Genomic DNA, 27,011 nt, shown 5'->3' with positions numbered 1-27,011 from the left:
AATGTTGATGTGTCAGAAAATACAACATTCTTCCTGCAATGCAAGTCACACCAGTTAAGCATATTACACAGATGCACTTGTATTTTGCTGGGATTTCATTTCTTTGTTTCAGATGGTGACCATTCCAGCAGTTCATAATAATGGATGAATCCTCCTGTAAAACAAAGTTATATTTAGCTTGTATGATCTGAATATACAGCTTCCTCTCTAGGTTTTGGAGTTTTACTAAGGATCTTTTCTAGTTACAAAAAAAATTATATATATAGTTCTATATATATATAGTATATATATATACTATATATATATTATATTATATATATATATACACTTTCCAGAGCCAGGTATCACTGCTTTACAGTAGTTGCAAGTCTCTGTCTGTCACTACTTCCTACCAAACACTAAATTCTTAAAGAAAAGAAGGCTTCACTGTTTTTGCATCCTATGTTAAACTGAATGGTTCCAATTAAACAAGATTTGTTTCCAGTGGCCTTAGGTTAATGCAGAATTTGATATAGTTAGGATCTGCAATCCCCCACCAAGAAGAGGAGGTGAACTGTAGGATCTTGCAGCCCTTGGGTTTTGTGCTGTTTTCAGCCCGTCTGCTGGGAATGCTAGCAGTAGTTTCTGCAGCTCTTTTGAAGTGTAGTTCCCCGCATGGTAGAGATTCTTTGCCCTTTTTTATTCACCTTTTGTAAGATTCTGACATGATCCAAGCAGGCACTTGTTGCTAAAGTGATTCTACTGTAACTGTAAAATGTGAAGAGTTTGCATTTTTTGCACTTCCTTTTTCAGTCTCGTGAGAGCACTATCTAGCTCTTCTATGCAGAACACTGAACTACTGAGCAAACTTCCAATTGTCCTCGTTGTCTTCTTTAAATCTAAGAGTGGAAAATTAGCCTGTCCCTCTAAGGAATTAGAATTGTAAGTAGAATGTTATGCTATGATCTGTAGTTTATAACCCATTTGAACAACTTTACATTGTAAGTGAGAAATGGATGCCCATTTTGATAGAGGATGTTAGGCTGTAAAATTAATATGAAATTTATTAGGAAATTATGAGTCATTTTTAGAATAGTAGTTCTGATACTTATGCAGGAAGTTTCCTGTATTTTTGGTAGGGATTTCGGATGACATTGTGCAACTTAATGTTGAAAAGACAAGGCCTGCCATCCTTAGGCAAAGCCAAAAGCTCTGACTGAAGTTTTGCTCTAAGCATGGACTTGCAAGTTTGAGTCAAACTTAATTAAATCTAGGCTGAAAGTTAGCAACGAATTGTGATAGAATGATTACTTGTATTAGAATATGATACATGTGCAGTAATGGTTAGGATGGTTAATATTGCTATATTCATACCAGTGAATATATACAGGAGTTTTAATGCATTATTATGAGAAGGCTAATTATGTATTGCAGAGAATTAATCGCTGAGATAAGCTGCATATTTATCATACGAAATGGCTTAAGCGGATGAATAGCATAAAAGTTGTTGGGCATAACATCACAATACACACCTGCTCGAAATAGTCTTAAACTATATTATAAAACCAACCATTGTGGTCTTGTTCACCCCTGTGCAAGATAAATTCAGATTTCACAGATGTTTGGAGCTGTTCACAACTTCTCTGGATTGTATCTTGAGTGTTCTTGTGTCCTCAACCATGTCAAATAAAATACAGTAAAACTAATTTTTCTTTTTGGGTGTTTCTACTTTGATGAAAATGGCTGTGAAGGGTCAAGTGGTTATACTTGCAGTCAGATACACCTTCATATGCATGAGTGTTGGATATCAGATTTCTTCTTCCTTCTGGATGTGCGGACACCTGGAGTCCGTGTTGACCTGAGCTCACTTTCTACTGTTGGTGATTACCGAAATCCTACTGCAGTTTGTGTAGCTCTGAATAGGATGACTGTTGGTGTTAAGATAGAAAGACTTTGGACAGTATCAAAAGCAGTTTAGGTCTTTCCTGTAATGATGCTCTGAATCAGAATGAAAGCTGGGAAATGAATATGCTTGAGGCTGAATTCGTGATTCGTGGCATTTCTTTCGTGACATTCTCAACAAAATTCACAAAGGTCATTGATGATAAGTAGAAAAAGTAATAGTGTAGAAAATGTAAAAGAACCAGTCTGTGTGTGTGGAGGTTCCCTTCTTACAGCCCATGGAAACAAACAGGCAGGACGTTGAGGATGAAAATCTGGATGGTATTCAGATCCAGGGAAAATGCAACATTTCTAGAAGCAAAACTGAATGGTTTATGTTTTTATTACAGGAAAGACTTAATGTGTTTTCACAGAGTACTGCTTTTGGAAGGATGGGAGATTCCTTTGAAATGGTAAGCCACTAGTATTAGAGGATATCAGCACGTGGGTTTCTTTCACAAAATTCTAGGTTGCTACCAACACTGGTGTATAACTGCAGCTCCCAGGTATTTGCACCTGGACCTGAGGAGGCAGATGCATCCAACATTTCTCTGGGAAGGCCACTGCTGAGGAGGAGATGTCCATGGTGCTCCAGCTCAGCCATGGCCCTCAGCCATAGCCATACCTGAGCCCACACTGTTAACTGCAGGTACTGGCCTGATGTTCTCAGCCCCCTGCAGGAAGCCATCTGCTCTTTTCGCTGTGAGAGTTCAGTTCCCTCTTGTCACTTTCATGTTGAAGATGGTTTTGAAATAGTGACTTAACATCTCCCTACAAAGTAAATCCATTTCAACTCTCTGTCTTCTTTATTCCACTTGTTACCTGAAGGCCTCACAAGTGTCACCTGGGTGTGGTTGTGGTTTTAGTTCCCATTGTCCTCCAATGTCGTATTTAGCTATTTCTCTCTTTTCAACCAGTAGAAGCACCTGACTGCAAACTATTTTTGTTTCTCTGTATAGACTACTGTTCTCTTCCTTTTGTGATTTAGTTTTTCCTTTCAAATGTAACATCTCAGCTGAAAGGATTTTTGTGCCACATTGAAGCATATTATTGTTCTGGTTCCAGGACGTTTATAGTCTAGAATATGTTCAAGGTAGATGTTTGCCAGACACCCAGCATTTCGTTAAGAAAACTGATTCAGGTACAGTGGGTATCATTTAAGTTTTCATGTAAACATTGATTTCTGCAGGAGTGTTTGTTTGGAATGAATAATAAAAATACTACAAGGTTAGAGACCACTAAATACATAATGATAAATTTTGCTCTGTTACTGTGTTAATTAAAGCAATTACAATTCATGAGTGACTTACACTAATAAAATCAGCTGCTATTCATGTCAGTAGCATGGGTACAAACCGTATTAGAGAAAACCATTTCCCTCAAAGTGTCCTAAAAATTGCCATATCAGAAAGTACTGTAGTCTCATAGCCTTCTGAAGGGCTGTTTTTTTGCTAATATTGTAGTATCAGCCAATAAATTGGCCAATAACCAGGTAAATATTTATATACCTGGTTATTATATATATATATATATATATTTATTATTATATATATATATATTTAGTGTGATTTTTTTTGTGTGGTTTTCTAGGTATAGGAATGTTTAGTGATGTGCTGTTGCACTGAAAAACTTGCATAATGGTTTGTATGATACATTTTTTTCCTAAGTGTTGTAGGCCGTGTCCCTAAAATGCAGGAGGGCTGGCATTTGCTATGGAGATGTGTCAGTGACATGTATGACATTATGCCACAATGCTACTCAAAGATGAAAAGATGCAGAGAATGAGCTGAGATGCGTAGCAGTACTACACCCCAACTTCCACCTATTTGCTGCAATGAAGATGTTTTACAAGTGCTTTATGACTATAATTATAAACACCATCCTAATAGGCTAGGTACTGTATTTAACTTGTAATGAACTTGATTTCAGCTAAACATTCAATTAATGTTACTAGTACAATGGGAAATATAATTACAGTCTTCAGGAACACATTAAGAACGAAATTTTGCTTTCAGTGTTCTAGCACATTGCTCTGATTCCCAGGGGAGTTTCCTTTATGTGCATTCATTGGCAGAATTTGGGCCTTTCACTGGACTTTTCTAAATCTGCACATTTTTTTATAGGGAGTGCTTATATTTAAAATTACAGACACATCTTGATGGGAAGGAATTTGTGTAAATCTTATGTTGATTCTACCAGGATTGCAGAAATCCTTACTAAAATGTGTGGATGATGTTTTCATGCTTGGTGTTAATAACCACAGAATAAGGCAACTTACAAAACAATCTGACAGCAGTGTCCCATTTCCACAAACTTCACTCAAACATCCCTCTCAAGCAGATCCAATCTGAAGTCCCTTTTTCAGTGCAAGAGATGCCTGGTTTTCAACAGATGTAGTTAAGATAAATTGATAACAACTGCAGATGCTTTGTGCAACTAATATTCATTCCTGTTATTTTCTGATCTCATTTCATGCTGATGTTGGAGAACTTGTAGTTACTTTTTTTAGGTGCAAATTCTGTTTTATTAATTCTCATTCATCCCTTCCTCACCTCTAACAAAGAGAGACATTGTTGTGGTTTGACTGCTGCAGAAAGACAACAAGGTGTTGGCCAGGCAAAATCTGGCATAACTGTTTGCTTTTATTCCTTTAAGTTAGAGACCTGAAAATGAATGTTCAAGCAAAAGAAGAATTTACATCTTTACAGTGCCATTGATCTGTCAGTGTGCAAATTGCAGTTTCTTGCAGCAAAATAATGTTGTCTTTTGCTATCCCAAAAATTAAACACAGCAAGCACCAGGAGTGCTGAGAAGCCTCTTGGGAAGTGAAAATGTTCATGATCCACTCATGATGTGATGAGTTCATAACAATTCTGCTACCATGCCCATAACTTAGCATGTGGACCTGGTTTTAACGTGCATGTAGCTTCTTGCCTTCATTAGATATATGCTCAGAAGTCTGCGCAGCATCTGCTACACTGTCTGACAGAGGCAAACAGGCAATGCAGGAAATGTATTCCTTTTATCTTGGACAAGCTGTATAAGCTCAGTGAGGACTGGTAGTTTTGTTACGTGTAGGGCAGCTTAAGAAAGTGAGTCTGTGAGATTTTTCTTGTAGTGTTCCACAGGGCTAAATTTGATGTTCTTGGGAGACAAAAAGGAACCTTTATGTTGGTTCTAAGTCTGAATTCCCAGAGAACGCATTTTTAATCTCTTGAATTTTACTGTGCTAAGCATTTCTTTCTAATTGTCCTGAATGTTAATTCACTGTTCTAATAGAAAAATGCTAGCAGTAAATTGCATAATTCCTATTACAAGAGAATTTAACTCCTCCCTTTACAACAAATTTTGCTGTAACCTTAACTATGGCTGTTGAGGAACACATGATGTCCCTTATATTATATATCCTATATATACTATATATCCTATATATACTATATATCCTCTACTCTGCCCTGGTAAGACCTCATCTGGAGTACTGCGTCCAGTTCTGGGCTCCCCAGTACAAAAAAGACAGGGATCTCTTGGAAAGAGTCCAGCGGAGGGCCACGAAGATGGTGAAGGGCCTGGAGCATCTCCCCTATGAGGAAAGGCTGAGTGAACTGGGTCTGTTCAGCCTTGAGAAAAGGAGACTGAGAGGGGACCTGATCCAGGTCTATAAATATCTAAGGTGTGGGGGGCAGAATGGCGAGGCCGGACTCTTTTCAGTGGTGAGTGGAGACAGGACAAGGGGAAATGGCCAGAAACTGGAGCATAGGAAGTTCCGCACAAACATGCGCAAGAACTTCTTTACAGTGAGGGTGACGGAGCACTGGAACAGGCTGCCCAGGGAGGTGGTGGAGTCTCCTTCTCTGGAGATGTTCAAGACCTGCCTGGATGCCGACCTGTGCGACCTGCTGTAGGGAACCTGCTTTGGCAGGGGGGTTGGACTCGATGATCTCTGGAGGTCCCTTCCAACCCCTACAGTTCTGTGATTCTTATGTTTTAACTACAAACGGGCTGGAATTCTTCTACTGATTTTTATATAGATATTTTCTATAGAAATAAAAAATACTTTGCATCAACTCGGGTTTAACTGTAGTCCAGGTTTTTGCTTCTTCCTTCATCTCAATCAAATAGAATCTTGCACTGGTATTTTTCATTGTACTTCAGACTTAGAAAAGATGCCCATGAAACCTGTTCTACATTTATAATCTGTCCTTCCTATAAAGTATTCCTTAGCTGTAGCTCTTAACTTTGTCACTATTCTTTTTTTTTCCAGATTGCTTCATGCAGCTGCTACCAACAAACACTGGTGTCTGAACAGAGCAGCTATTTTAACAGCAAACAGCGTGCAAACTGGCAGTCTGAAACAGGACATCACCTGTGTCCTGTAGAAACTGCTATTTGGCAGCCTGGAGGTGGATTCCCGTGTAATAGTTTTGACAGTGCAGTGGAAATGACACAAATACTTAGGTGAGGAAGCCTTTTCACTGATTAGGGACCGTTTCAGATCTTATTAAACTCAACAGAAGGGTTTGTACTGACTTTAGGGGAGCTTTGAGTCCAGCCCATCCTGGCTGCTGGCCAAGCCTTCACTTTCCTTTGTAGCATATTAGAAAGTATGTATATTTTGAGAAGCTACTTGGAATTAAAAATAATAATAATAATAAATCTTAGCATCACTAAGGAGTATATCAAAAACATCTGAGCACATTCCTAAGAGATATAAAGAGACTCAGTGTATATGAAATAACTCAGTTAATAGCAAACAGTTTTTGCAAGCCAAGAATTTGTCTTCTTTGTTTAGCATGTAAGTGTATAAGTGCTGGCTAAAATTGTGAAGTACTATTATTTTCTCATTTTTTTGAGGACTTTAATAGTTTAGAGAAGATTAGCAGGTGCTCCTATCCTGGGTCAGGCTGGCTTTGTGCCTAGAGCAGAAGTCACCAAGCATAGGCATGTGTTTGTTACCATGCGATGGGAAGAAAATGGATTTTAAGAACTTGATAGATTGTGGCTGCTATGATCCTTCTATCTGTCCACAGGTGAGCTTACATAAACATGGGGGAATGAGAAATACAATATTGGCTACGTGGGAGGACAGATATGTTAGTCATATCTCAAATCAGGGAAGGCTTCAAAGTGCAAAGTAATGAGGAGACTGACAGCTGTGAGTACCAGAGGGTTTGAACTGCTAACCCAATGTGATCTAAGAAGTTATAAGGTGACTTTCTATTTCATAATGACAAGGGGTGTTTCCTTCCCTTGGAGGAATAAGCTCTGCTCCTCTGCTTAGAACTTCCTTCTGCCATAAGCTGGTAAGTTTAGCTGGACACTAAACTGAACGTATCCTTTTCCTTTGTAGTACAAAGGACAAACCTCAGTGCTGACCTGATGCTTCCTTGACACAAACACACTGCATAATGTCTTTGTGGTGGTGTTGACTCTTGGCTAACACATATTAAGGCTGCCATTCAGACATTGCAGTATAATGTCTTGTTCACAGAGTTATCATCTTACTTACTTATCATTAAGTGGTGATCATACTTAATCTGTTTTCTTAGCCCATTACCCCCTCACATCTTATGTGTCTGTTGACTCCTCAAAATCAGAGAAGATGAAGGAGAGTAATTGTGAGCACAGCTGAATGTAATAGAAAAGGTGCTGGTCCTGCATGGCATCTGTGGAGGGTCCTGTACTTAACTGTACTTTTTCACAAACAATGCTACTGCATTCTTCTTCACTTCCAATAATTCTCCCTGTGTTCCTTGTATAAGTGAACAAGATTGCAAATGGCAGAAGAATCCACAGGATGTTGGGAACACACAACTATCCAAGGAAAAGTCTTTAGCAAGTAGTGCATCAATGGGCAGCAAAATAGGTACAACAGTATAGGCAAACAAGTTCAGCATTGCAATCTGATAACTGTGTAAGAATCAGGTAACGTGACTGAGAGTGTTCCAAAACTTAATTTTGTAGTTACTTTGCTTTGTCTCAGGGGTGCTGCTGCAATGTTGCTATCTCCCCAGGCAGTTTACTTGTATTTCACTGTACTCACCTTCATGAAGTTCTGTGTAATGTCAGCTCTGAATCTCTGTGGCTGTCAATACTCCTAGAGAACACACAAATATTTAATCCCTTTCCTGCTTTTGATAGCTTTGACATATCTGAATGCCATGGCCATCTAGTTCTTTAATTAAACCCTTGGTCTTTCAATAACATTGTGTAGGCCTGCAAATCTTTTTTTTTGCCAGAGCCATTGGTAGCTTTGAAGCTTAGACAGTCGGTGCTGGTTTCTTGTCTTGCTGCTGGAAAGACATTTAGAAACAAATGCTGAAGTCGGTCTGTGTGCACTCAGAGGACTCCTGTTGTGCACATCTCACCAAGCGTCAACAAAAAGTCAATGTGATGTGAGTAGTTGAGGCATGTTGTATTTTAGACTTTTGCAAACGTTGATTAGAGGCCTTGTGGTGTGCAATCTGAGGGGTGCACGTTTAAGCCTTACGAACTTGTTGCAATAGTTGAAGTTATATTAGTTGGGTGTGTTTTTGATAAATTGCATTTATGAAGTAACCAGAAACCATGATTACGAAACATAGTATGAGTTTTGCACTCATTTTGCTTTTAGAATTGGCATTATTAAAGCATTCTCTTTAAAATTCTGTGCTATAGAATTTCCAGTGGACTTCTTGTGCTTTATAGAAGAGTGTTATACTTTTCAGGTACATGCAAAATGCCACAATTAGCAGTTTCAGAGAGGATGAAGAATCTTCAGCTTCCTGAAAGATTTTCTGCGGAGATTTAGGCAGGGTGCATTGAGCTGTAGCACTTGCAACTGTGGATTTCAAAAGCAATGAAGTAGCCCTTTTCAAACTGCAGAATGCCAGCTTCATTTCGTAGTCACCCCCACTTTGGACTAGATGTCAGCACCTTTACTGTTAAGTCTTCCTTATGTACTCCCTGTCATCTCAATCTCTGCTTTTGTGGCTCTTCCAGGATGTACTGTACTGCGGAAAATCAGAATCTAGATGTTGGAAGACAGTGTTTTAGACTCAGTCACTTACTTGCTATTTTACTCAAAATTGATGGGTGTGGAGGAATCACAAGCTGTCTTGGAAGATTCCCATTGCTCCATCACCTAAATCAATATGACAGATAGGATGCCAACAATTTATGGTAAGCCCTATAATGGCACTGTTTTCAACTCTTGTTAACTCATGGAGAAACCAGAATTGCTGTAAACAACAAACAGCTGACTGTAGTGCAAACTTTCTAAGAGAAGATCTGTTTCTCCTCTCCCTGGAAGGTGAGATGAAACATTTTCCACACTGTTTTCATAACCAAAAGCCCTCTTATGAACAAAGAAAATCACAGGATTGGTGTGAGAATCAGAATGTGCCCATAGAGCCCCAAAAGATCTAGCCTATAAATATGCCTGGTAAGTCCTTTGATGGAATCCTCATTGAGAGTGATAGAAGAGCTTTAGTGGACACTAAAGCAAGAACTGCCGGTGAAATCCCGCAAACTTACTGAACCCTTTAAGGATCTTTTGGTGTGTCAAGTTATATTAATCTTCCTAGAATTCTATTAGCATATTCACCTATATTTAAATGATTAATTTTCTCTTTATTATTCTCTTTCTTGTTCTTTCAGAATTATTGAAATCTGTGACAAGAGGTAGTGATACAAGGAAGCGTTTTGTTTCTGGTTAGTTAATCAATTCCATAATATCTCATTCTTTACAATCACTTTATTTAATAGCACCAATTTCTGCTTTCAGGTCTTGACTTCCCTGCTAAGCATTTAAGTTTCAGAATTTTTTTACTCTTTTAACCTTTATCCCTTTGAATTTTTTTTCTCAGCCTATAATTTATTATACAGTCTCCTGTCAGAGGAGGAGGTAGACTAGCTGATTTTTACTGTATTGCAAATTATAATTATTATCGTTATTTGCATTAGTAATGGATTCATTCTTATCACTGAAAACAATTCCATTATCTGATCAGACAGTTATCTTCACACTGTCCGTGATCATATATTTTCATTAGGCACCTCTTTCTCTGCGGGTCAAAAGGAGAATTATCCTTTAGTGCAGTCACTTTTCACTCTCAACAATTTCCTTGGTTAAAAAGAAGTTAATTCCCTACAAATGCCCCTTGCAACAAAAATAAGCCCTTTTCTGCTGCTATGATGTTACCTTTGCAGATCCAGCAAGGAGGGGCGCATCTGTGCTATAAACTGCTCTTCAGTGTCCTTTCTGCAGTTCTGGTTCAGTGGGAGGTACTGAGAGGACAATTTTCATCACTCAGAAAAGATGTTTTGACTCCTTCTTGAATTAAAGTGAAGATTTGTAGCCTCTGTTCAGTGAGGTGGAGAAGCATCCTTTTCCAAACCCTCCTTCCCTTCCTCCCATGGAAGGAACAAGGTTTGGACTTCAACTATCGCAGTGAGGTTGTAGAGGTAACAAAACCACCCTCTTCTCTATTGCCCCATCAGATTTATTGTGCCTCTGAAGGGGCACGAATGGTCAGATGGCACAGCTATCCTTCCCCTCCGGTGAAGAGGAAATGAGTAAGGTCATAAGAGAGGTGTGAGGTCAGGCCTCAGCCCTTCTGGGGAGCTGAGGGCAGCCCAGATTGGTTGGAGGTGGTGGAGAACTTCCTTAGCGCTTCTCTCATGCTGATATTTATTCCCTCACAAATAAGAGGTGGTCAGTTGATTACTAAGGAATTAAGGCTCTCAAGAAAAAGATCACAAGTCTAAGACAGGAATTTGGGTTTTTTTTTAAGTAGCCTCTTGGGAGGTTTCCTTAGCCTGAGTGCGGCTGCGTTTAGCAAGCAGAGTGCTTGGCATTCAGGGAAGGAGGGATGGGCTCCTTGGGCAAGACATGTGTGTGCTTGTAGTGTATTTAGCGTACCACGTAACTGAGGAGATGACTTTATTCCTCCTTCCCGAAGAACTCCAAAAACTGTGCCTGAGTAGAGCTGCACCAGCGCCAGACCCGGCACTGGGCCTTCCCCAGCAATGGCAGCTGCTCTGCCTCTGAGCCAGGGACGCCGCTCTCCCAAGCGAGACTTGCTTCCCAGATTGGAGAAACAACCAGCGCTCCCACGTAAACCAGAGCTCCTGTCATGCCTTCAAATTGCAGACCCCGAACTGAGGGATCTGAGCCATTCATATCGTTCTTTGTTGTTGTTTTTAATGAGATCATGTGAGATTGTGTATCTAAAATTACATTGTGAAAGAGTGCATGGCTTTGCAGGTTTAGATCCTTTTTTTTTCCCTTCACCTCCCTAATTGGTTTGATGTGGAGCAATTATCCACTTAATGCAATTAAAGGTAAGATTTTTCATACGATATGTAGCGCAACAGTAATTACATGAGCCATAGCACAAAGAGGGACTTGAATACAACTTTTGTCTTTAGGTCTCACATAATACATGTCTTCAGTATGCCAGCAAGTGCAGTAGTTGCCACTCAGTTGTTACTATGCAAGTGAATACAGCATTTAGACTAATTTAAAGAGTTGTTTGCAACTTGTTTCTGTTTATATACAGTCACAATTTAGAAGAAAGTGGCATTTAGGCCAGTACTATTATTTTTTTCATGTAGGGCTGTGGGAGCATCACATTAACCTTCTTCCTCAGCCCCCACTGATGTATTCTGTTTTGGTCAATTAAAAAGGCAGGTATATTCCCCACTTTTCATTGCCTTCAAACTTTAGATTGTTTCCAGGGGAAAAAAAAATGCATATCAGAACTCACATCTTTTTCATTTTTTGGACAAAAGACAGTATATTCTTCAAGTAAATCTCTGTTTTGTCAAAGAAACTATTTGCAATTTTAAAAAGCAGTGATACTTTTTAACATGTTTAGCCTCGTTTTACCAGAATTGTATGCCACCATACAGAGCATGCATTTCTGAAACATGAGGGTGTAGCAAAACAGTTTGTGATTTATACTCAAATTAAGAACAAAATAGCCTTCAGGCATAACATCATAAAATTCCTATTTGCAGCCTCTAAGGACACATCCCAGAAAGGTGTGGTAATAAATATGTGTACATAAGCACTGTCAGCTGTGGCTAGGTGAAGAAAGCCCTAATATGACAAACTAGATTAAAAAAACATCAGGAGGTCCAGAAAGAAGAATACATCAATGTCAAATTAAGATACTCTCAAATATTTCTTGAAAGACAGAAACCTCATTATTCTACTGATTTACAGAGCAAAGTAATGATTATAGGCAGCATTGTCTAAAGACAACAAAGAACACTGCTATATCTCAGTAATAATTAGAGTCACACAAAATCTTCAATTTTTTTATTGTTCTCAGATGATTTATAGCATGTGAGAGAAATACATTACACAAGGCAATCTAAAATGTAGTGAAAATACATGGCCCAAGTTGGCTCTCATATTTAAAATTCTGATTGCAATGCTGCCCACCAACAAAATAATAGTAATTTCTGGTTGGAATTATAAAACCTAAACTATAGTACCAAGCATTGTTCACCAAATTACTCGTTCTATAACCACAATTATAGCCCATTTGTTTTCTTGTGCTGATAACAAAAGATACATCTTAAGATCCGCGCTGCGCTACTCTTCCTTTAATAAACAGAGAGAGCTTTTCAAAAGCTGCAAAATGTTGCAGATAAAAATCAAAACATTTCCACATTTAAAGATTCAATCAAAGACTCACCACGAATGGTGTGATATTAAAGTTTAAAAAAAATAATCAATTTAGCATGTATTTTTGAACGTGATTTGTCACAAATAGCATTCCCAATAGATAAGAATGATTATATGGTAAAGAGCGTAATTTATATATCTCAAGCACTATGCTTTTGTCACCGACATCGTTAAGGAATTTGACACGTTTGCAGGAGAACAATATATGTCAACTGAAATATATACCAATTAGCCTTAAATGGGACACTGAAATGAATGATGCATGTGCGTGCTATACTTACAAGTAATAACATGTGGTTTAAAGTCGCTTGCGTTTTCAAACAAGAATTCGTTTTATGTTGTCATTTAAAAAATCTAATATTTGAAAAGGTCAGGAATAAATAGCACCATTTGCATTAAAAGCTAGCTAAAGGGAAAGTAATTTGTTGTTCATTTAACATTGCATTTTATGTAATAGCTTTGTAAAGTGTTCAGGAGGGGGGAGAGATTTTACTCTTCTAAAACAAGATGACGGCAGCTCCAGTTCATTATTAAAAGGAGATTTTTTATTATGCTATTGTCAGCTTTAACGACTTGATTCTGTTAGGTGTTTGTTAAAATTATATGGGCTGCTGAAGTGGCTATGGCAAAGGATAATGCAGAGAATATCTTGGCTGTCAAAACAATTGTGTAGGCAAGAATCTGCTTATACTACAGTAAGGGAACAAAAGACAAAGGAGAAACTCTTTTGCAGTGTTAGGAAGTTAATAACCCTGTTGAGGATTCCTTGGCAGGAGGTATTGAGATCAGGAAGCCAAATTCTAGGAGAGTAAAATGGTTATGGCAAAGGAAGTAGGGTGCATGGAAGCCTTGCATCAGATGCTAGTTCTGGTGTTTGTGGCGGTATGTGTATGGGCAAACCCGTCAGCTGTTCACCTCCCTGGAACAGGAGGGTGCTCTTCCTTGGTTAATGAGTGATCTGTGAAAGTGTGCAGAGCTCCTTGGCTGGATCCTCTGCCTCCTCTAAACCTAGAGCCAAGAAGATGCAGAGAGCTGAGAAAGGCTGAGAAAGGCTGCAGGAGGAACTGAAAACTGGTCTTACTGATACCCCAGTATAGACAAATTATTTATATCTTTGAACTGATTGTGACTCTATTATTCTACTACAGTAAGGCTGACTAGAGAGGGGAAAACTGGAGGCAAAATAGATGTTAGCCTATACCCCTTAGGGAAGGCTTTGGCTGGGAAAAAGACACGCAAAGTACCCCTCTCTGCTGTGCACTTGATGCTGCCAGTAGGAGCTGCAGAGGGGAGGGGAGGAAGCTCTATAACGAGTGGAAGGCACAAGTAGCACCATCAGAGTGGAAAATATCTTTATATTGCTCTTGAGAGAACTTGAATGAGAAATTGTCTTAGCGTATTAGTTCCCCACACATCTATTTCTCTTTTTCTAATTTGTAAATTTATTCCCTACCATCCTGCATAAAGTAAGCTCTCAGATATTTATGTTACAGTGACTCTCAAGATAAAACTTGGTTTGTGCTGTGCTCTCAAGGTAACACAATTGAATATTGCCTTTTAATCTGAGCAGGAATCATGGGTGCAATTTACAAAGTTTTTTAAACATGAAAGTAAGTCTGCGCATCTCCAACTAAAACTGGAAACGCTGAGGGATGTTCTTTTCAGTTGGGTAAAACCAAGGAATGGTTTGTTTCTGACCTAAGGAATTTATTCCAGCTCAGGACAAGGTTATTGAGAGGTCATGCAGAAAGGAGGAGCAGAGGGCCTCAGCCTTGGGGAGCCTCAGGAGAAAATCCTTAGAAGAAAGCGACTCAAGGAGTAGTGAGTCTCCAGGCTCTTGATGCTCTGTGTTGTCCCTTGAGAGTGGGGTCCCTGCAGCAGGCTGAGGGACCAGAGACTGGATTACTTTGGGGCAGAACTGAATTTGTGAGCTATCTACACTTTAGCTGATAGTGTTTGTCACAGAGATGAGGAGGAAGTGGCTTTCTCATTGCATTCCACATTTTATAACTTGGCTACTTTGTCGTCTGGCAGTTTTGCTTGAGGTCAAGGGCCAACATATGGCATCTTAGGATAATTTTGTTTTAATCTCTCTCTTCTTACCAGCATGTCTCCTTTCACTTCTGGCACTGCCCAGAAGTCACATACCAGATTCCATTACTTGTCCCCCTTTCTTCCCCTTGTTTGAAATTATCTTGAAGCATACCGAAATCAGGAATTTTTTTTCAATAGGCATTAGCTCATTCACTCCTAAAGCTACTCTAAGAATTATGTATTTTGCAGGCTTGTCTATAGAGAGACATCCATGGACACAAAACAACCACCAACTCACAAAACAAAACCCGTACCACCCCCCAAGAAATAAAAACCCTCATATATTATAATTTCCTGGATAATTATTATTTATTTTGATTGATCATTAGCATGCTAGAGCAAGGAAGGTTTCTTTTTGCATGTCTGCATCTAAAAGATACAATTTATTAATCAGCATGTGAAGCTTCCATTACTATAACTGTAAAGACTGCAGACTCTGGTCTTTAATGCTTGACCAGCATTTGTTGGCGGCGAGGCTTTGGGCATCCATGTTAGCAAGCAGTAAGGGTCTGCAGAACGTCCTCCCTCACTGTCTCAGAACCACAGAAATTGAATCTGAAGAAAACAAAAACATACGAATGTCTTGAGTTCCTGAGATTTACTGAGATTATACATGTGGATTTTTCTTGCTATCTCAACCAGACTTTTCATTTGACTCAACCACACTCCCCCAGAAGAACAGAAGGGACTCTAAGCACCTGTTTGAAGTACTACTGCGGCTGGTAGTACTGATGGACGGTATTTACTCTAGTTGGCTGTCCTCCTCCACTTCTAGTTTCTTTTCTTTTTTTGTTTCCCCCTCAGTTTTTGTGCTACCATCACTACCATCACCAGATGGATGAACACAACTCCACGTGCAAGGGCACGAGTCAATAGAAGAACAAGTGCTTGTTTACAGGAATATGCTTGGTCAGCAACATGTTTCGATGAATAGAAATTACAACTGCTCTACCTCTGCTGAGAGGCAATGCTGCTGGGACGTAATTGTTTTGCTTTGCTTGAAACTATTTCTGTCTGCAATATTGTCTTTTAAGTGATTACATTGAATTGTGCATTTGCATATGGGCCTAGAACATATGCTGTACCCCTTCTTCTAGACACCCAGTCATACATGATAAAGAAAATGAGGGGTTTTGTTTTAAAAAGCCCAAACACACAAGTTACATTGGATCAGTAAAATCTACTTCTATAATCTGAGCATCCAAGCCTTGTTCCACAGAGTCTACAGAAGTATGTTTTAGCTCATATCAATTTGTATTTTGCTTTTTAAGTACAGCTTCCAAATATTTTCTGTATTCACTGAAATGTTAGAAGTATTATTGCCTCTCTGTGTTGTCTAACAATCTCAGTGACCATTGATATTAATGGAAATCTTCTAATTCCCACTGACATTGAATCAGACAACCAAATGCAAGCTCAGACATAGTCATTTCTTGCAGACAGCAAATAGGAAGTTGGCAAGAATTATGCTGATAATCTAAGCCGGTGCTAATCTTTCTCACCCAAAGGTTTTTACAGGAAATTTACCCTTCTGAAGACTGGAACTTTTTTTTCTTCAAAGTTACTTAAGGTAGAGAGTTGAAATAGTAGTGAATGGAATCATGAATGAGCAGTATCTTGAAAGGAAGGAAGTTAAAAGTGTTCCCTAGAGTCTTTTCTTTCCAATGCTTTGAGCACCTTTTCTTGTGCAAATGCATTTGTCCCTCATATAATTTTGTCATTTGCCCTCACAAATAGCTGCTGGGATTTTCACAGCGGATATACTCACACTTGTCCAGTTTCTCCAACTTGCACTGTGACACTTGCAGCTCCCAGTTTAGGCAGAGTTGGATTTATCACATTGTTGTTCCAAAGAAATTTAACCTTTGTAAGTTCTCCAACGTTGTTTTCTGCATCAACAAAGGCTGTGTAAGTGTTGTCTGGTTGGAGGGTTCCCCTGTGAAAAATAGCGTATTGCATATGTGAGGCTTTCTGGCATTTAATAATTACTAGACACATCAACTGTTTGGCTGTGGTAGCAAGGTCAGTAGAAAGCTGGTTGTAAGGCAGTGTTTCGCTTGTATCATGGTTACAACATTATTCTCTATTCTCCTATGAAATTCATTCAAAAAATTGGAGTTCGTCAGAAGAAAAGGCAGATTGCCTTGTTGTGCTGCAGTCACAGTTTACTATGAAGGTGCAATTACAGGACAGTCCCCATGGAGAAGGCAGAGCTGTGTCTTGCTGCTTATATGAGTAGAGCATGTTTATATTATTTTGCAAATAAGTGAAATCTCATATAATATAAATTCATTTATCTGATACAGGTTTTGTATTTGGTTGACCAAAATGATTACCACAAGCTGCTGCCTGATTCTCTACCACAGGTTCTCAAACTTACAGCCCTGTGACTGAGTCAAACGTGTATGGTCTCTTGGGTCACCATGGTTCATAATCTGGCCACTGATGTCCCATCACATCAATAGAGAAAGCAATTTGAGACTGCACCAAGTTCCAACATTTTAAAATTCAAATGTTTTAAAATTCTGCACGCTTTTCCTTTTTAAAATAAATCCAGAGTGACTGAATTGTCTCTGCATTTACATCAAGGAGCTGTAACAGAGGCTAGAATCTGTTCTGCAAAATGAGACCCAGTTAAAAAGGAAATATTATTAGAAATGAATTAAACATTCTAGAAGATAAGTTTATTTTCCATTGAATGTTGAACTTACTGGACAATCTGATGCTGCCTCGTGTTTCCATTATTGCCATACAGAGCAATATTTACATATCCTGTTACTTTAGAACTTCCAGAGAGTTTCACAGATACTTTGTACCTCCAAACTACACAGAAAAAATACAGTAAGTTGGATAGCACCAAGAGAGAGAAACAGTATCAAAACATCAAAAATGTCAAGTTGGGTTAGATATATATTTTTTCTGTACACCATAGTTAAAAGCAAAAGAAACTATCACTGACTTGTACTTTCAGCTCAAGGCTACATCCCAGGCTGCCTGGACTGGATGGAGTTAACATAACGCTGTCATACATGGGGCTGACAGTTTTTCATTGAGTTACAACCATACACCAATGAGTCAGATCTGTCATTATTTATTATGTCTTACTATGATCAACATGAGCAATGGGCAGACATTTGTACTACTTTCTGGAAGAAAAAAAAGAAAAGAGAAAGAAAAAAGAAACACACAAAACTAAGGAACTAATAAAAACACTAGCTTGTACTGTGGTAAATAAACATAGCCCTGAGAATTTGACCCCAAATGTTGTTATGTATAGTGAAGCTGAAAAGAAAGAAGTGTTGGGAATCAAATGCTGATCCATACTGTAAAATAAGCTTAAAAAAAATATTTGATATGCTCACTCTTATGAGTGGGAACTTTCTTTTAGCCTGCAACTAACAAAAGTAGCTCTTCTCCCTCCAATTCTTCTTTACAAAGGTGAAGCAAAAGACATTTTAAGAGACATTTAGAATAACTTATGTTATAAAGGAAGTAATTTTGTCCATCCGTTTCTGAAAACAGGTTGCTCTTAACCCTGCCCATGGCAGGGGGTTTAAAACTAGATGATCTTTGAAGTCCCTCCCAACTCAAGCCATTCTGTGATTCTATGGCCTTTGACAAATGGAGTTCTGACTGCCTCCAAAGTTGGAGATTTCACATCTTCTCCAGGCCTCTCTTTCTGCCTATAACCACTGCCATGGTCACAGACACTTTAAATATTTAATAAGATATTTCTGTGACTAATGTGCATTGCCTATCATCCTTCCTGCATGTACCTTGTAGTGTAGCCCAGCAAACATCAACTTCCACTTGGCTCTACAGTCTGACATCTTTCAGACCAACTGGTGTGCACAAATATCGTTAGTTTTGGAAGAGAAGAGGGCAAAAGGCCCAAAAGACTGAAGAGCCATTTGCACTGCTATGAGGTCATTTGTTAAAATTAACTGCGAAATGTGAAAGAAAAAGCATTTTTACAAGGAGTAGTAGCAATGGAAACAATCAAAACTCACGAGGAAAATCTTTGGCTTCTCCAGTATTCAGGTAAAGTTTCACAGTAGAACCTGAAGTTTTCCCTTTGTATTTATCTGCATAGTGACCCATGTTTGGGCATCCGTCACTTGGGCACGGGAAGCAGCCTTCCTAGTGAAAAGAAATACATGCATTAATAAAGTCATCCAGACAGCCCAGAGAAATTGTTAGTGATAACGCTTATTTTTAACTGGTCATGAATCACAGCAACCGTGAGTTTCAAGGAACCGTTTATGTGACTAGAGAAAGACTGTGTAAGCTAGTTAGATTTCTGAAAGGCTCTGATTTGTCAGGACTCCATGTCTTTTCTCATGCCATCTAGCTCATTCCAGCTGCACAAGTGATATCCTTGAGTATTCTTGAAGAGGAACATGGAGAAGGAGGAGTCTCTCTCTCAGCAGCAGATGAGAAAGATTACCTCCAAATTGGTTCAAGAAAGGCTTTGTACTGAAAACAAAGCTCGTTTTGTCCTGAAAGCAGCTCTGTATCCTTGTGATAGAAACAGGTCTTTGCCTTCTCCCAAAGTGATCTGAAAAGCCTCTATCATCTACTCAGAATGTATGGAGATCAATTTTATTCCTTTTATATACCTTTATATATTCCTTGCTCTGCTTTCTTCTTTCTCTGCTGCCTGCAGGATATGATGAGCCTATTGCCTCACTGCCACATTCAGGTAGTTCAGTATCACCCATTCTGACACAGAGAAGGGTTCCCTGCTCTTGATCCATAACTAATGTGCTTTGTCCTTGTAGCCATCTTAAGTCACCAAAGTACTTCCACCATAGACTGACCCCATCAGGGCCGTTACATATTATTATAATTCTTGTTATTTTGAAAGCTTATCTACTGTAGTATGAGATCCCTCTTGCTGCTCTTTAACATGACATGATGACATGATGATCCTTGGGGCAGGCTCTCCTTCCTACCTGTTCCCTGTGTGATGCACCAGAGTAGGCTTGGGGAGCCACACCAGTTCCAGTAATACCTTAGGGCAGCAGTAGTGTACCAGGGCTATCCCTGGTTCGTTGTTACCTTTTCCTACTTTAGCTCGTGTCACCTAAGCCACTGTAAGGTGTCTGTCACTTATCTTACATGTGCACCCATTGGGTAAAAGCTAGTGTAAATAGAGTTTCAGATGTATTGACAAGTGCACTGCTTTTGAAACGGCCCATAGTGAGACATTGAAACATACTTACTTGAAAAGCATCGTATGAACTGCAAGTATAGCCCAGAAATCCATCAGGGTAGACAATACTGTCAGAGTAGTACTTGTAGCTGCGCAGGTGATTGCAGGCCACAAAGTCCCTAGTTCCTGTGAAAAGATGCTCTCAGGTTAGTTCTCATTTCTGTTGAAAGAGACCCACGTTGTGCTTGCTGTGCTGTTGGAATGGGTCATTCCTCCTCAGAAGCCTCATTGCTACTCTTGAAGCTGTGAACTTGAGATGTGAGCCTTGCTGTTGAAATGAGTTGATGATGTGAAGAAAGTTATTGATCCAGCAGGTGCAAGGTGTGAATCTGGAATGCTTTGCAGGGACTGAACTGGCAGTCCAGGCCCTCTTCCCTCTCCCAGGAAGTAAGCTGACCAGGTTTCACAATAGAAACAAGAGCTGCATAAAGCAGATCTTTTGTAGGCAATGCTGTATTACTGTAATAAAAGAAAAACAAATGCCAACATCTAACAGTGAACTCCCTAGGACAGTGCTGATTTACTCCACCTGAGAAATTATTGTTATTTGAAGGTATTTAAAGAAAAGAAACTCTTAAAATAATGAAAACTTTCCTTTTGTTGCTGTTTATTTTTCTTTTTAATTTTCCTGAATTTAGGTTCAAAAGAAGATATACAACATCTATTTCTTTGTGCTTTAACTCCCTATTACTGATAACAAGTTTACTCTTTGGAGAAAAAAAAAGAAAAAAAAAAAAAAAAAAGAAAGAAAGAAAGAAAAAAAGCTTCCAGCTGCTTTGAATAAAACCTAGAGAAAAAGGCCGGGTATCACAAATAAGTTGATGGGTTTCGAGAATTTAAGGTGTTTGCAGCCATGTAAATCTTGGATCATGCACTGAAAGGTTTCTAGAGGTGAATTTTTTTTTCTTTTTAAATGTTCTGTTATGTGCAGTTTAAGCTTATACTATAAAAAAATTTTAAATAGATTTTTTAAAAATTAAATCTGTAGGAAACAACAACTAAAGGCGTATTAGGGTAGCCACTTGCCAATCTTTTTAGGTGACTGAAAATAGACACAATTACACTGCTTCAGTGCAACCCAGATTTGTAATAGCTAACTAAAAAAATTATAATTAAATGCACTGCTCTACTGAAGAATTGCAGCTGAAGATCCCAAACCAGAAGTGGGAGTCTTAAAGTTCCTTTCCACCAACAAAGATGTATGTGTTGTCACAGACCCTGCACAATTTTTAGGAAGGGTTAAGTAGTGTTTGTTTCTACTTCTAAGTACTTTAAAGGAGATTTCCAGATCAAACCCTTTGTCTTATTTGATCCCTGCATGACAATAATTATAGGAAAGTGGTATGTTTGAACATGCTAATTTTCACTGCGCTGGGTATTTGTCATTGATGGTGCATACATGAAAAGTTAATACAAAACACCTGAGTGAAGGAATGCTAAGTCAGTACACTTTGAAGCTGATCTTCCTCTGAATTTGTAATGTAATCAACATCTTACCTTCCCAGATGCCATCAAGATCTACAATCTGTGAAATAGGATTCTTATCACAGCCTGGCATTTCCACTCCTCCGTTTGGATAAAAGTCAAGATGTCCTATTGCTTCAGCCATTCCAAAACCTGGAGTATTTAAAGTGGAGGTAAATACATTTAACATTTGTCTTCTCTCATACGCTTCTCATACAGTTCTTCAAACTGTTGGCTTAAGTTTATCTTAAGTTTTCAGTAACTGTAATGGTATGTTTTTCTGCCTGTGCACTAATCAACACACCAGAGTCTTGATCACGACTCTCGAGTGCACAGAGCACAGATAATGAGGTCCTAATACAGTAAAGCAGAACGCTTACCTAAGTTGGGAATTAGGGGAGCTGTATCTGTGTGGATAACATCAACAAACTCTGCATCGGTTGTATCCAGCCTGACTTCAATTGGAGTATCTTGAAAATAAGGTTGGGCAGGGTCCAGTCCTGAAAGAAAAATGTTTGTATCATGTATGGAAGAAAAGATCTAGATGTGTTATATAAAATAACATTAAGATTGTATACAGTAAGTGTAGGAGTGCAGGAGAAGTTTGTTTTTTTTTTAATAACACCTAATAACTGTAGCTACAGCTGCTTCTGACTGTACATTCATTATTTATAGCAATTAATTAAAGCTCATTTATAGCAATGACAGTGGAATGTTGCTGCATTACAGCATTGCTCCTGTGCTGTTCGTTAAGCAATGGTGTCTTTAGTACGGGACTCAGATCCCTTCCTTACCAGTTATTCTTCCAATCCCTGGCCTCCTCTTGCCAGCCTCTCCTGCCACGTGTGCACCAAGGCTGTGACCAATGATGTGGACATCGGCTGCAGAGTATGAATATTCATCCTGAAAAATAAATATTTAGAAAATAATTTATTACTTCAGTTTCTATCAACAACAGAGAGAGTTAAAAATGGGCTGAAAACTCTTATAGGCTCCTATAGGGTTTTGGTACATTTTTGCCAGTATAAATACTTAAATCTAAAATACAGATATTAACATCCATGGGATAACTGTTCAGCTATCTTGGAGAACTTCAGTCCTCTAAGTCGACTAACCCTTCTGTTATCACATAGTTCTCCAACTCAGAAATAAGTCTGTTGTTTCCAGCAGAACTTCCAAAAATATCACTAAGTAGAAAAAAATAATGTTGCTGGTTACATTCACATTCATGAAAGTTTCCAGATCAGCTTTATATATTTAGTTATATAATTAGGAGATTCTTACTATGAGCACGTTGATGAAATATGCAATTTCAGCGCCTACAACACGGACGTTGTTCGATGCCTGAGAGTATGTACATCTTGCCCCTTTTTTCCAGCTTACAGCAATACAGTTCACATCTTCCACTGTAAGCATTCTCTGTTTTGTAAAAACAATAAAAATAATAACAATAATAATAAAATAGTTAAAAAAAGACATAAAAATAGTCCCACAGAAGTACAATCTGAAATGGACTCACAGTGCTTAATACAGCCAAATTCATAAATGCTGCATGAATACATTTGGGAACATTTTAAGAATCAAAACAGCAAGTTATTAAAAGATCAGTCTATTTCTGTTAGTTGGCACAAAGTATTAACAAGTCCAACAGTCAATCCTACATCTCCTTAAAATGATAATCAACATAGATATTTCCCATCAAGAAGCTGTCAAATAAATTTAATTTCTTTTGAGCTAGTAAAAAAGAGAAGCAGGCAATAGGGATGCAATAAATGTGAAATACTTGATTTTAGTGGAATTTAACTATATTCCTTATAATTTTCTTTTAAGTAAATTAGGAATATATAATTTAAAGAAAACTGAAGTTGTGTGAATACTTAAATAAAAGCATTGTCCATATAGTTCATGTGCCATGAACTGCTATTTTGCTTTGTGCGCTGTATGACTAGCAGCTTTCTTTAGCAGCTGCAATGGAAATCATGTTTAGAGGATTTGAGAAGGCCACAAATTTGAATTGCAGCTCTGTTTTGGAGAAAAATGAAGAAACAGCTTGAGGAACTATAGAGTCAGTGCAAAAATTGATAGAAAGCAAAGAGCTCCAGATTTGAGCTGTTTTGAGCAGAAAAAAGACACTCGCTGAGCCAAATCCTGTTGTCACCCACTTCGCTAAAGTGAAGAATTTCATGCATTTCCCCTAATGTTTTTCCCCAACATACGTATTGTAAATAAGTAAAATAAACAACTTATTTTCAAATTATTAGCAACTGAAATATGTCCCCTTTTTTCCCTTTCTTATCACTAAGAGTAGTATGAAATATAGTGATTCGAAATAGAGAAAGCAAACAATGTACAGCAATACATTTATAAATACCAGCTGAGGAACTTCCTAGAGACAGGATTTCCCTGCGGTACGTACCTGGCACAGGTCTGAGGTCCAGCCTTCTTCTCCTTCATCTGTAAATCCATGAACAACAAATCTCGTCTTCCTGCTTGTTTTGAAGTTTGAGCTCCTAATTGTTGCAGAGTTAACTGCAGATATCTCCTGTTGTGGATGTTCAATTATTAAAATTTTAAAACTCTTTTCTGTAAAGAGTGCATCAAAATTGTGCAGAGCTGAACTCTGTTCATTTGTACAGACATGTAAAAGTTTTGTAATTTACCAATATTTAAACCACATCAGTTCTTACCTGATATTTATTACCATTTTCTATTGTGTGAAGGAAGAACTGGGTGTCTATCTTATCTGGGCTCCAGGGTAATACATAAATTGGTCTCTGTGTAGTTCCAGACCATGGTCTATCATTTGTGAAACATCCCACTCTGTCATAGCAAACTTCAGAGCCTGTAGCATACAGATCAGACCAAGAATATTTGAATGAGTAAAGAGCAGACTAGCAGTCATAACATACAGACTCTTTTCTCTAGACATCTCTCGGCCTGTTGAAAATTCTCCAGTTTAAATAGTGCAAAGTCCAGCTGTTGCCTTGTCTCAGCTCTCAAAATCAACAGTTTTCACCAAGGAAGAAGCCACCCCGTTGCTCACCCGTTCTGTGTTAGTGCAGAAAAATATCTCACAAAGTCAAGCATCATAGAAAGGTTTTATAAACAATAACCCCATATACTTACCCCTGACTGTGCAGAGAAGAAGTAGCGAGAATATCCCAATTCGAAGCATCTAGAACAGCAGGAAAAAGAAGCAGCTAGGATTTGCAAACCTGCTTGATTACCAAGCCCACCTGTCTTTCTGGTGCTGATTTTCCTTATGGTGAAAAGGGTCCTGACCTTTCTTTCCTGCAACCTATCCCTATGACTGCCACACAAGACATGTGAGTCAGCTTTATGTTACCTGGCTCCAGCAAAGCTTATGGTGCTGCAAAATCTGCTAGTGGCTTAGCTCAAGACCAGAATGATTTCTGTCCTGCTACTAAGTTGTATGCCTGCTAATTTAGAACTAACATAAGGACACCTACGTGTGCTACCATTCCCCTTTAAGCCATTCACCTGACAAGATAAATGGATCGCCACCAAACCTGAACTACTTACTGTGCAGCGTAGGAAGTTCATGCTGTAATGGGCAAACTTTGCATGTACTTTATACTTTGCTGTATCCTTGGAAATGTTCCTAGAAAGATAGTAAAATTTGTTTATTTCAGATTACAGTTTATATCTAAACTGGAAAATGTCTTTAGGGCTGATTTATCTCTGAAGTCCAAAACTGACGTACGTAGATTTCTTGACTTGATGTGCTGGACCCAGAATGAGACTGTTGCTCCAGGTGTAGGGCAATTCACAAGCAGTAATTTATGTTGTGAAGAACTGGATTCTCTTAGCTGGGAAGGCTTTTGGTTTTAGTGTTGTGTAGCTGGGATGTGGGGGTCTCCTAGGTGATAAGTTTTTAAGACTGCTTCTCTAACCCACATCAAGTGGTTGTGTGTGTGGAATGCTCCTGCCTTGTGGGTCTTTTGTGCCCACTTTCTGATATCAATTCTGCTCAGAGAAGCCTTGTTCCATCAGGAATATTTGTCTGTAGATCTTCTCCTAATGAAAGAGTTTGATCTTCTTCTAGTGTCTCTTTTGTTTCCATGTTGAAGTTCTGGGATGTAGAACAATGGGCATCAGCCCCTGTGGGTGCCTCATATTCTCCCATTATAACCCAAGTTTTGTGGAAACGTCTGTCTAAGTAATGAACTTCCAGAAACCATGCTGCAAATATATACCGATAACATACAAAATTCACCCAGACACTGGGATCTGGCTGCTTTGTGTTTTGTAGCAGTATTACAATGGCATAAGTGGACAAAAACAAACAAGCAGAATACAGAGCAACTTTTTACCTAGTAAGTGTCCATTTTTTTTTTTTCTTTATTCTTACATTACACATAACTTTCAAGAACAGGTATTTGCTAATCTCTGTCTCAGGGAAAGACCAACTGGATACCAGCTGTTTGCATGCGTATCAGGTGTTGTCATGCACGTGGAAGCCCTATTCCTGGAGATATTCAGGGTCAGGCTGGATGGGGCTCTAAGCACCTGATCGAGTTATGGGTGCTCCTGTTCATTGCAGGGGAGCTGGAGTTCCAACTCAAATGATTTTATGGTTCCATTTCTTTAAAAGTTTTCTTTTTTTCCCAAAACATTACTTCTGATACTTGTTTAGATCTCAGTGTTTAATATTTGATTGAAGAAGCAATTTTTTGTTAAGTATCTTCCTATCAGTGATGCAGAAGAATCATCAAATGCCCTATTAGAACTAAATAATTGTTCAAAATGAGGTAGGAACGGTCTTTCCAATTTAATGTAAGAGCTAATGGAAAGGGTTTGAGCAAGATTTTATACTAAGTAGTCAGCTTCTCTGATACAATGTGGTGAAAAAAATGTGACAAACTGAAAAACTGGACAAACCTGTATCTCGTGGCCCAGCCACTGCTCTCTATAGAGCTGCTCTGGCACTTGGAGCCTCTCAGTTCAGGGGCTGTCAGAAGAAGGATGGCTTTTGAGAAAGCAAGTGGCAAATAAAGAACCAGCTATGTTTTAGTGTGGAAGATGCTGGTATTTAAAATAAGAAGAGGGCCTGAAGCGGATCCATCAGTGGAATGGATTTCACATGCAGCAGGAAGGCCCCAGCTTGCTCCTGGGACGTGGTGTGGGCCTTCCTGGCATTGTCCGTGCTTCCTTTGCCGCCTGCTAAGCCTGAGGGATTTGCAGCGCTGATGGCTGCAGATCTGTCTTGGCTGAATATCAGACTTGTGTTTAACTGTACTTTTAATTTTGTTAGGTTAGTGTTTAGGCAAAAATACTATACTGAATTGGGTTGTGTTTGGGTTTTTTTTGTTTTTGTTTTTTTTTTTTGCAGGTTTTATTCAAATATTTATACCCATTGCAAACATTCAAAATACTGTATTTCAATTGAAATTTATTGGAAGTCTATCTAGCTTGTGCATTGCTTCTCAGAATGGGGAAATGGGAGGGAATAAAAGATTAACTCGTTTTCTTCCTAGTCATTAAGTTTGGACTTGGTCTTTGTACTGGAAAAATGACAACTGCCTTGGTCTCCTAAAGCCCCAGGTGGCTCATGCACACTGTGCTTTGCAGAATGGCAGTGTTTGCTTCAGTGTGAAATAGTCCCAGTGTTTACAAGGCCTG

General features: G+C 38.8%; 1 protein-coding gene across 1 annotated transcript; it reads right to left on the bottom strand.

Moving 5' to 3' along the window:
* Positions 1-15,180: 15,180 nt before the first annotated feature.
* Positions 15,181-24,543, bottom strand: LOC306946269 (pancreatic triacylglycerol lipase-like; the record flags this gene model as incomplete). The annotated part of the gene is made up of 12 exons (XM_079535254.1): positions 15,181-15,244; positions 16,458-16,625; positions 17,401-17,512; positions 18,700-18,829; positions 19,915-20,030; positions 21,402-21,521; positions 21,749-21,868; positions 22,163-22,271; positions 22,653-22,787; positions 23,785-23,910; positions 24,056-24,210; positions 24,495-24,543. 12 exons carry the CDS (start codon positions 24,541-24,543, stop codon positions 15,181-15,183), a joined length of 1,404 nt encoding a protein of 467 aa, XP_079391380.1.
* Positions 24,544-27,011: the final 2,468 nt, after the last annotated feature.

Source organism: Tetrao urogallus, assembly GCF_951394365.1.
Source record: "Tetrao urogallus genome assembly, chromosome: 5".
Taxonomy (NCBI): Eukaryota; Metazoa; Chordata; class Aves; order Galliformes; family Phasianidae; genus Tetrao; species Tetrao urogallus.
The sequence above is the reverse complement of the archived record's forward strand: the minus strand, read 5'-3'. Positions and strand labels throughout refer to the sequence as shown.